The sequence below is a fragment of the Chrysemys picta genome, chromosome 1 (genome assembly GCF_011386835.1).
Source record: "Chrysemys picta bellii isolate R12L10 chromosome 1, ASM1138683v2, whole genome shotgun sequence".
NCBI lineage: Eukaryota > Metazoa > Chordata > Testudines > Emydidae > Chrysemys > Chrysemys picta.
The window spans coordinates 156,899,647-156,911,707 of NC_088791.1; the positions used below are offsets into that span (position 1 = coordinate 156,899,647).

Genomic DNA, 12,061 nt, shown 5'->3' on the forward strand with positions numbered 1-12,061 from the left:
ATTATTTCTTTGTCCTTATTGATATTTGTAACACCTCCAACTTTAGTTTCCTCTGTAAATTTCATTGATGTACTATTTACCCCCTGATCTAACTCCATTAACTAAGTGATTAATGTCAGACTAATGTTGCTCAGCAGCCAAGTAGACCAGTGGTTCTCAAACTTTTTTTTTTCGTGGACCACTTGAAAATTGCTGAGGGTCTCGGTGGACCATGTAATGATCTTTCCAAATGTTGTTTGTACCGCAACGTGCTTTGGATAAAAGCGTTATATTTAAAAAAAAAAAAAAAAACTTTTTTTGTTCTACAAATAAAAGCACAAAACTCATATTTTAATATCAGTAGTCTTATCTTTCTAATGTGATGGATGTGCCCTCTCTCCTCTGCCATAGCAGCCCCTAAGCTGGGTCCGGGAAGGAGGGGGGTCTCTCCCTCTCTCCCCCACCACGGCAGCCCTGAGCTGGGGCTGGGAAGGAAGTGGGTCTCTCCCCAGCCACAGAGCTGGGGCTGGGAAGGAGGGCCGTCTCTCCAGCAGCCACAGCCCTGGAGCTGGGGAAAGTCGCCTCTTTCTCTGGCCGCCGCAGCCCTGCACATCCCAAATTCCCCCCATCCCCTCTTCTCACCCCACTTTCCCTTCCCATCTACCTCCTGTTCCACCCAAGGCCACCACCTCACCTTATATGTGCATCTTCTCCAGGGTCCAGGCACCTAATTAGTGGAGCCACCCCTGCATAGCTCCACTAATTAGGTGGGTGGCCCTTCATTCTCTCGTGTGCAGCTGCCCAGGCGCACACCTTAGAGGGAACTATCCGCGGACCACAATTTGAGAACCTCTGCACTGGACAACTCATCTGTAACTGAATATGGTGCTTTTTATCATTACCCCTTGTTTATAGTTTTCCAATTTGAATTAACTTTGTGAATTTTTAGACACTGAGGTAGATAGTTTGCCATGGTATAAAATTAAATATCAGATTTGCAAAAAAAACATTATATTACACAATATAACTTTAATTTAATAAGGGAGAATTCAGAGCAAGAAAATTTGATTGTGTAACTTTTGATTTTGCATCTGAGTCCTCATCTCTTATGTTGTTCAGGTTGCTATGGGACACTGGGAATGGAATCTGGAGTAATCCCTGATTCTCAGATTACTGCATCATCAAGTCTAGAGTGGCCTGACCAAACAGGCCAGGCAAACATCTGGACTCCTGAAAGAGCCAGATTGAAAAGGCCTGGACCTCCTTGGGCTGCTTTTACCACTGATGGATATCAGTGGTTACAAATAGACCTGAATAAAGAAAAGAGAATAACAGGTAAGCAGATCAGAGATGGCTTTTAAAATTGTATTTGGAAAGATAGGGATAGGGTAGGTTAATAACTGATGCAGTTTTAATCTGGGGTTATGGATGAAGTTCAATTGGCTTCTGACTGTAATCAGAGCAATGATATTTGCATGGTCCCTATACTTAGCATACCCAAGAAATTCTAGAATTACAGATGGACAAGTTAGGCTCTACTCTAGGGGGTGGTTTTGCGTAGGATCTTTCCAACAAGTTTTGTGTTACTGATTCCCACCTTATATTGGTTTTTCAGCCTTGTCCTGTTTCTGCTGATTGTCCTTTTGGATCCACAAGGCTTTTCTGGCTTTCTTATATCCATGTCAATTCTCAGTTAATTCTCTTTAATGTGGCAATTTGCATTCTTTGAAGAGGATCACCCAAAGGAGGAATTCCAATTTTACAAAATACTTCCAAACTAATTTTTGACCGCTGACTTCAGACTTTTAGTGGTATCTATATCTTAATCTTTTTTTGTTTGTGTAACAGGATCTAAAGTGGTATCTGTTAGTCTGCATTCTTTTCCTAGTCCCCTTTTCTGATTATGTAGTTAGATTTTATATCAAGTGACGTTCCTGTGATAAGGTTTTTCCTCAACACTGTAACTACAAAAACTGAAGGGTCATGCTTCTGCTTATAATCATTTTTAATTTGAAAAATGATGGATTCCAAGACTCATGCCTCATGTTGTTCTGATGCTTTCTTGTGTGCGTGTTGAAAGCCCTTTACTGGCCCTGTGCATTCCCATCTGTCATCTCATCATCTCTTCCGTTTTCCTGTACATAAAGTGATATCCTTCTAGTTCAAAACTGACAAATATCACCTTGCCATCTCCCATTAACCTGAACTCTAGCTGCTGTCACTCATGCCTCATTATATTAAAAGTATGTAAACAGAACCAAAAAAACCCAGGAAAATCACCACACTGAATCATTGTCCTTTCTAGCTGTTCTCCCAACAACTGTTTCCCTTTCCCTTTTCTCTTTCCTTCATACCGTATGGCCCGATGTCACTTTTCCCTAATTGTTGTATTAAGATTAGAAAGAGGTTTGAGATGAGGACCTTGCCAAATTCCTGCATATTATGGCACTATAGAAATAGAAAATGTTTGAAGAACATAACTATCCCATTTGTATTATGATGCCTTTTTATTGTCACATTCTTATTGTTTCATACCTTGGAACCCATATCAGTGTTGCAGACCAGAGTTACCTCATTTGATTACTCGAGATGGCAAATTCCCTTTTTTTTTTTTTTTTTTTTTTTTTTTTTTTTTAGAGCTACCAGAACCAGCCAAGTTGCAGTTATGCTCTCCTTAAGGGAACTCCTTTGTCTGTGTTGCAGTTTTCTATCTTTAAAGACCTTTTATCACAAGTTTAGTTTGTTTGGGTGGCAAGATACCTGGTAAATTAATCTGGAAATTCAAAATTGATTCATTGATTAAAAAAAAACAAATAAAAGGCAATGCATAGTTAAACAGCATTAACTCTGATCCCATTCCTCACCACTCTTGTGCCCACTTCATCTTGCATACAAAATAGAAGAGACAGAATCATAGAACCGTAGAGTTAGAAGGGACCACAAGGGTCATCAACTCTAACCCCTTGCCAAAATGCAGGATTTGCTGAGTATAAACCATCTAAGACAGCTGGTTATCCAGCCTCTTTTTGAAAACCTCCAATGAAGGAGATTCCATGACTTCTCTAGGCAGTTTGTTCCATTGTCCTGCTGTTCTTACAGTTAGGAAATTTTTTCCTGAGATTTAATCTAAATCTGCTATATGGTAGTTTGAACCCTCCATGGCAAGAGAGAACAATTTTTCTCCATTTTTTTTATGGTAGCCGTGACATCTTGAAGAAGCTTTTAGAAGACTGAAATATCAGTAAATCTTCTAAATCCACTTTGTGCATTTTGCCTATGCAGTTGGGGATCTTTGTAAATGTTATTTTATACTCATTATTTATATGATCCATCACTACCTCATGTATGAAGAAACAGGACTTAAAAGGTTTCTCATCTCCAATTAAGTAGCTAGGACTTAATATTATGTCTGTACTGCATCTCACATTATGACACAAATTTGCATTTCAAACTCCATATGCTTTCAGGGAATTTTTCCCTAAGTGGTCATTTCTTGCGAAGAGATGTGAAAGCCTGTCTTGTTCCAGTGCCTATGTGTGATCTTAAAGAAAGCAGATGTATTTTGTAATAATTATTGATACAAGAAAGATATACTTCAGTATAAATGCTACATTTATGTACAATCAGACTATCATTAAGTGTAATCCAATCTAGTAGATCTCTTCTCAGTTTTCCTTGTCACTGATAGAGAACAGACTGTGATAGATATCCCAACTGTGATGCTGGTTGAATATATGTATCTGTAAGCTTAGATAATCTTCTCAGTCCACAGGCAGCCATGTGCTGAGTAGAGCTGTAAGGTCCATGAATCGCAAAAGTATAACGTCCTCATGTTGTACACCCATTTATGACTGCATGGTTTTGAGTGCATAATATTTCACGTTCCTTTTTTTACTGTCTCATTCCCCACACTCTTAAAGTTGTTGTACTGCATCTGTGTACATTGTTTAGAAGGCAAGCTGCCCTTTCTTTGGACAGACCTTGCAGTGAACATACACTTTTCATTTTAATAGAGTGGGGCATGTGACCGCAGAAGGAGAAAGTAACCATCTTTTATTCTTGCATGTTCTGTGCATGTTACTAATGTCTGTGCATGTGCTCTTTCAACATTCACATGAATCATCAAATTCATCTCTGTGTGCTTCAAAAAATATTTAATTTTTTAAATAGAGATGACAGGAATGGCAACGCTAATTTATTTTTAATCTGTTTACAAAGCAGGAAAAAAACACCAAAAATTTCTTCCATATTTTCACTAAGATATTTGGGCTGTGATCCAGCACAGCAGATATATGCAAACTTAACTTTTATGAATAGTCAGGCGGATTACCCATGTCATAAAGTTAAGCAAGTGCATAGTGCTTTCCTGGATTGAAGCTTTGATGAGTGGGATGTGTCACAGCTGGTGCTCGATAACTATTATTTCAGTAATACAATAAGTTTTTGCAGTTTCACCGCATATTGAACAGCAATGGAGTTTGGAGCAGTCAGGTGGGAACCGTTGCCTGAAGGGACTGATAACTATCAAACAATCTTACATTGGGATAACAATTAGTGTGTGCTGGGAAATGGAATCCCTGACACTCATCGTGCCTTAATTCAGAGGTTTCTCATGACTTTGCAGTTGTGATCACTGGGTATCCTCTTGTGTATATAATATAGCTGGCTTTTTTTCTGTTGCTGTTGTTCCATCTGTTCTTAGTGTTTCCTGGGAGAAAAAGGATTAATTCAAGTTGATTAAATCAGCCACCCATCTCTGAGAAGAGCTCTTCCCTAATTTTGTTCAGAAAGGCTGCTTGTGCCTTAGTACCTGTAGTAAATATTAATCTAGAGAGAGAGTTGTATCTGCTATTTTCTCAATTCCACCATGGACACACTGCTTTCTATTTGTGGAAGTGGTTGTGTTCCTCAGAAAGTAGAGGACAGGGTACCTTGGAGGTACACTGCATTTGCTCTGTCCAGAACACACAAACTAAGATCTTTAGGTCAAATCATGGCTATGTGCTTCAGTGGATGGCAGCATGTGTTGTGTATGAAGTAGCAGAGAGTTGGAATACTGGCTTGTGGTGTCTGTCTTTGTCAGAGTCTGGGGATGTCCCTCTCATGTCAACCCAACTGTAGGGCAACCATTGCATGACAGGTTGCATTCACCTCTATTTCCTCTTCTGCATTAATTCTTCAAAGTTGATTCACCTTTTCCTTATTGTGTGTGTTTGCAATCTGCCTCATGCCAAAAATGAATTAGTTTTAGGTGGAATGGTTATGTTCTCTAACACTTACACTTCAAGAAGACAATCCTAAACCATCCCCTTTTAAGTGGTCAATTCAGTCCCACAGCCCTCTCAGGGATGGTCTTTGTAATCCCGGCTAATAGTCTCACTGCCAGTGGCAGTACTGGTTCATCAACTTTCATACAACAAACTTTTGTTCTCTTCTTTCCATCTTCTCTCTGGCTGTGATTCACAGTTTTGATCTTATACTTTTCCTTTAATTTCATGCCTGTATTAATGCTTTCTATAAAAAACCTTTCTTAGACTATTATAATACTGTAAGTACCTGCCTAAGAAAGCTTGTGGTCTTTCAGTTTTGCTTGTATATAGCCTGTGAATCCAGAACCAGGGTGGCTTTGGTTTTGTCTTTGTAAATCCAGAACACAAGGCCAAATGCAGCAGTCTGACGCCCCATCAAGAAATGCAAAGAAAAAAAATGTTAAGGACGTTTTCAGAAAAGTAACTTAAAATAATTATAAGGAGACAGTCACCGGATGTGGAAGTTATAGATCCTGATGGTTTAAGAGGAAAACCTTTAAAATATTAACTGACACAGAGGAGAACATATGCTTGATTCCTCTACCTAAAGTTGCCATATCCTGGGTATATGCTTCGTATTATAAATCATTGCATGAAAACATTGACATAAACATTTTTCAAAGGGAGACATTTGGCATCTATGTAAATGGAAACCTTCATATTCACAGGCATTATAACTACTGGATCCACCATAATAGAGTACTACTATTACATCTCTGCCTACCGAATTCTATACAGTGATGATGCACAGAAATGGACAGTATACAGAGAACCTGGTGTTGATCAGGATAAGGTAAAATTAGTACAGATTTTCTAGATATAGTCATAGATGAGTGTTTAGATATTGTATATATGACCAGGCATAATGAGGAAAATTACCAAGTGATTTTTCTTCACAGCATGATAAATTACAGTTTTGATCCTTGGCCCAAGAATAGCATATAAGCAAAATTAAATCTGAATTCATACAAATATCAACATTCATGAGATGTGGAAAATATACAAATATCCAGTAAAGATCTGAATTACAGAAGTGATATAGGGAGAAAAGATCTCTCTTAGAAAATTCCCATTATCAGCTTTAGATTGCCTTCCTATAATTGTATTCCCTTCAGAATATCTAGACTTTTCCCAAAATAGATTTTTCTTCATATTTAGTAACATAGACCAGAGATTTTCTTTCCCCTGTGAACATAGCGTAGTATTTGGATTTCTCCTTTCTCTATGTTGTTTCTGTTCATCTCCCACTATTTTCACAAAAATATTAGCACATAATCTTTTTTTCCTCATGGCATTTAACCAATTAAATTCCATAGTAAACATTTCATTTTTAAAAGTTCTCATTGAGAATGAGTTATTGTGATATGTAATTTCAAAATAAATCCATATGAAAAATGTAAGATTATTAAACTGCAGTTAAAAAAACTTTAAAGGTATCACTTGAACTGGTATAGGTAACAAAAATTAGTTAAGACTAATACTCTCTCCTTAATTCTTCCCAGTGGTCTAAATTCGGATTCTGTTAAAATAATGGCAAAGTTCCTGCTGACCTCACTGGAACGAGTATTTAGTTTATTTTGCTGCAAATTTGTAGGCACAATATATGTTACCTGATGGGTTTCATGTAGTGTCTAGAATCCAATAAAGTACCTTTTTTAGACCCTAGGATAGACTCTAATGTGAATAGTTTTTTTTTTTTTTAATTTTAAATTATGTTAATTTGCCATGCTCGTTTCCATACACAGACAAAATTATAAAGAATCCAACTATATGTGGTAAGTCTGATCATTTGGCTGAACATGCCAATACTTTTCTTGGGAAAAAAAGATATCTCATGCAGTTGAACAACCAACAGACTGTCACATTGCTACTCTGTTAAGAATACTCTTTAAAATTACACTTATTTTAATAGGAGTATTTCATAATGAGATTGTCCTACTTTGTCTCTTTGTATTACTGGTATTATAGTTTGAGTGGGATTGCTCTTTTTTTTTTGTCTTTCCCAAAATGTTCATGTAATTAAATAAGATTCCAAGAAATGTTAGAGGAGACGATGGCCAAACTTTTTAAAACCAAAAGTTAGAAATATACAATTTTTTTTTCTCATATCCAGGCTTGCCATTCCAACACTTGCTTCTTCTGGGCTCTGCAGCTTCAGGAGGTAGGACCAGACTTGTCAATCAGACAAAAGGAGCTTGGGTCACCCTTCTAGAAAATGTCCTGGTTTCCTCTGCCTCCTAACATGAGAACATAGCAAGCACTCAGAAGCCACGCTAGAATTCCTTTGTTTCTCCTAGTTGGGAACATCTCTGCTCCAGTGTTCAGTATCTTGTGGTCTCCCCAACCCCCCTGGCTTCAAGCAGAGCCAGAGATAAGGAGGCCTTAGATGGGCAGAGAGATCCTGTTCTTTCCGTATCCAAGAGGGGCCCTTCCCAGTGAGTGCAATCTTGTAGGCTTCCTTCCGGTACCACCAGAAGTGACATTCCAGTTGCTCAACTGAAATGAGGAACCTGGCAGCCTGAGTTCCCAGCGGTAGCCAAAGAGGAAGGCCTAATCAAGAGGGTTCAACAGTTGTGAATGCAGCACCACCATTGCTATAAATAATGGTATCCTAGTTACCAGGTTTAATTGTACATCTGCAGACATGCCAGTAACCAACTCCAGTGCTGCTCCAGATGCCTCTTCCTGCACCTAAGGCTTCTTCAGACAGTCTCCTGGATGCCACTGGCAGATTAGGGGCTGCTTAGCTGAACTCTGCTCCAGAGCAGAAAACCCTGTCCATCACTGAACAGTCACACCCAAACAGCCACCAGTGCTTTCAGCCAGCCCTGGGGTAAGTAGCTCACCATTGGTGATTTTAAACTCCCTAGTAACCCTAGAGATACCCTTCTGCAGAATTTATCCAATGATTGCTGCCAGTCTCAGACAACCAAACCGTTTTGTCATCATCTTCCATCTCAACCATCAGTATGGCTAGTGTACTCAGGCTGGTCCTGAGAGCCTCCTCTTCCCCACTCGACACCAAATGGACTTTTTTTCAGAAGAAGGCCGGCAAAGGTCAAGTATATCACTCAGAGGGAATTTCAAATAAGGTGACATTGACCCCTTCTGCTTCGGACTCCTTTCTCTTGGAGGATGTGAAAGTGTTCCTGCAACCTATGAGAAGCAAAGGCAGTCTTTGTCCTACCCTGCCTAGAATCATAGAATATCAGGGTTGGAAGGGACCTCAGGAGGTCATCTAGTCCAACCCCCTGCTCAAAGCAGGAGCTATCCCTAAATGGCCCCCTCAAGAACTGAACTCACAACCCTGGGTTTAGCAGGCCAATGCTCAAACCACTGAGCTATCCCTCCCCCCAGCCTAGCCTCCACCAGAATATGGCTGAGAGAAATTGGACGTAGGTCTGAACCTCTTGGAGCTAACCAATCTCACTGATCCTTCTGTATAAAGGATTAAATCTATAGCTCTGGTGGTGAGAAGCCAAAGACCAGAAAGAGGCATGTACTGAGGTCACCTAAGGACTCACTCATCTGAGAATTTCCTCTTCCAGACAACTTGCCTGCCTCAGGTTTGGATTCAAAGGAAGAATCCCAGGAATGGCTTCTCTTCTCTTTTCACTTTCTCTCCTGCCAAATCTCCACTCTGTATTGATACTCACATGGTTTCAGGGTTAACACAGGACAATCAACAAAGATGTACTTTCTTTAAGTTTCCAAAGTAGAGCTCTTGATCCAATCCTGGAAAATATTTAAAAGCAGAGTGAGGACTATCAAACAGGTTTAATCAGCACTCTGAAATGGCTCAAATTTAACAAAGCCTCAGAGTTGAAGTCAGACTGCTACCCTCACAAAACGTTTACTCAGCCATCACTAACTCTGAGAATCAGTCATCCTTTCAGAAGGCAATGTTCTACCCAAAGAGCTCAGTGATCACAGGCAAGAGTCCTCCTGGTGCTGTGGCCACATCTGCAGGACTTAAGCATCTTCTCTTCTATTGCTGCTACATGCTTTGCTTGCGCTATTTTGGCCTGTATGGGTTTCCCCTCAGAAGATACCTGGCTGGGCCTAAGGACCTGAAATCAACTACTACATAAAATCGCTCTCTCGGAGCAGCTTTAGTATCAGATTTGTGCCTTGTTCCATTTGTTTGTGGCTACCCAGGAGCACAATAATAAGGCATTTGGGGACTGTACAATGGAAGGCAGACAGCCGAAGGCTTGATGGCTTCTTTACTGAGCAATTTATTTTGAGTGCTTTGAATGCTTAGACAAAGCAGTCCTAGAAGTCAAAGATTAGGATGAGAAAATTCTGCCATTGGCAAGATACCAGAAGAAAGATTTGCAAACCTCTAGTTAGGAACAAACAGTCCTTTTGAGGCTTTTCCTCATCTAACTTCTGCTGACGAGACAGTAACTTGATGGAAAGGGTATTGGAACAGATCCTGCACTAAAAGTCCCAGAAGTATTTTCTCCAAATATTCACCTTGAACAACAAAAATACTTCGCTTCCCTTCTCTCCTGTACCCATCTGAGGGGGAACTCTGTGGAGTCATGCTTCTGCAATGTCAGCCAGTAGCCTGCCACCTCCCTGGATCAATGGGTGACAGAAGTAGTTGGTAAAGGTTCTGTAATAGAATTCAAGTCCCTTGCAGCTGATTCCTGCCTCCTCCCTCCAACTCCCTTTTCTTCTTTTCAGTGTCTGATAAAGTATATCCAGATGATATGGGAGGTTGCTATCCCACTTGCCGGTCATTGAACCAGTACAAGACTGGAGAGATACTCAAGGACCAATTCCACATTCTTCTTCATCCTATGCAGTCACAAGGGATCAGAGTTATCCTGGATTTGAAGAGCGTGAATGTGCACCCACTTCAAAGATTTTTATTCCTTCTCTCCCATGTTCACCTTCACGCTATCGCAAATTGTTCCCAAGAAGGGCTCATATCATTAACCTGGAGGTAAACCAGGAATGGATTCAAATTGGGACACCTGGTTGAGAAACTGGACAAGATTGCAATTACTAATGTGATGGCCTTTCTTGTTACCTTTCATCTTGCAATTCTAACCCATAGTGTGATGGGAAGTCTTCTGTCGACAGTTGAAACATAGGAAAAGGTGTCGTCTTTACTTTTATTTTGTGTGTCAGAATTCTTAGGATACCTCTGAGCCTTGGAAACAGTCACACTGGGAAGTCTTCTGGAGAGGGAAGTAAGACACTCCCTGGTGACTGACAGGACTGGTCCTGCCTGCTGAAGCTACACAGGAAAACTGACTGGGAACTGTGAGTTAGCCTTCCGCAGTCTGAGAAGAAACATAATCAGCCATTGATTTTAATTCTAGCTTTGACTGCCCTCTTCTGGCCTTTAAGGTAAAATCTTTGCTCTTTAGCCTGATAATTATAGACTTTATGATTATTGTCAATGATGTTTAATTGGATCATTCTCCTGCCTGAGAATAGAAAGGTTTTCTATTTTTATACTGAGATATAAGCTCTTTCTACAGTGTATTTGAACTGTGTGTTTTTGTCTCTAGTATAGTAACCACCTGCAAATTTCTGAAGTGGAATTCAATGTGTAGCTTGAAATTCCGTTGTAGTTAATAAAATGAAGTCTTAAAAGAAGAAATATTTAAAAATATATTTCACCAAAACCTGCCAGTTGTGATGAAAAAGTATATTTAAATAATTGGAGCAAAAAGGAATCTATAGTTATACTGTAGTATACTCCCCTCTGCTCCTAGATCACCACCTATACAGAATGTGCTTTTCAGTGGCCCCTTATATGCGGATGTTCTCCCTTTTTATTCTTAAATATATGCATAGTGCATGCATCTGGAGTTTTCATTCCTATTTACATTTTTAAAAATAAGTTTAAAAAGTCAAGAGTTGAGCACTGTTGAAACTCTTGCAAGTTATAAGGGAAATTGTGAGAAGAAAATGGTGATGCAACCAGGGCTTTTTAGGATTGTGTTTCTGCTACTGCTTCTAACCTTTTATTCTGAAAAAATCAGAAGGAAGCATTTGAAGTGGTGATTAATGAGAAGTGAAAGATAAAAGCTAACCTGTTGTGGCTCATTTGCTTTTCTGAAGGGGAGAGGAAAACAGCAGGGGCAGATAGGAATGTAAAGAGAAGGTGGAAGTTTATTTTTAATCTAAGAAAAACCCTTTGCTTCCCTTACATGTGTTTTCATGTTAAAAACATAAGTGAGTTTAAGACAAATCTGATTGAGAGATTACTTCAGTGCTTGGTACCATAAATTTGACCTAAATAGAAAGAAGCAATGAATGAGCAGCAATACTGTTCATTGTTGATCTTAGTGAAGACGCTGGCTAACATTATCAAAAGCAACTAATGATTTTAGTTGGTTCCATTCTTGGGTGCCCAGTTTGAGAGAGCTTAAAGGAGATTAATTTTCAGAAAATGCTGAGCACATACCTGAAAATCTGTGCCCAATAAGTTGTTAAATAGGGTTCACAGAACCCCTATATACATTAGGAAATCTTGGCCACTGTTTGGCGTGTTTAAAAAAACAACAACCACCTTTTGCAATTGGGTCTCTTAATCCAAGAGCAAAGAGCTGTTTAGCCAGTCGCAGACCAATCTTGCTCCATTCAGTAGTGTTTATTGATTAGCATTGCAATATTAAACAGTCTAGAAAATTGAAGAAAGCATTCTTTTCTATTGCTGCTATCATATTATCCTAGCAATAGAAACAGGCATATAGCACAAACAAGAATACAAGTCAGCAGTTAGGAGAACAGATCTTTGTGTATTAGGC

General features: G+C 39.4%; 1 protein-coding gene across 1 annotated transcript in view; it reads left to right on the forward strand.

Annotated features, from left to right (window-relative positions):
• DCBLD2 (discoidin, CUB and LCCL domain containing 2) overlaps window positions 1-12,061 on the forward strand; it is a 74,663-nt gene that overhangs the window by 36,573 nt on the left and 26,029 nt on the right. The window contains exons 8-9 of the mRNA XM_008178201.3: window positions 1,099-1,314; window positions 5,957-6,081. Of these exons, the coding sequence (XP_008176423.2) occupies window positions 1,099-1,314; window positions 5,957-6,081 (341 nt within the window). The remainder of the gene's footprint in view (window positions 1-1,098; window positions 1,315-5,956; window positions 6,082-12,061) is intronic.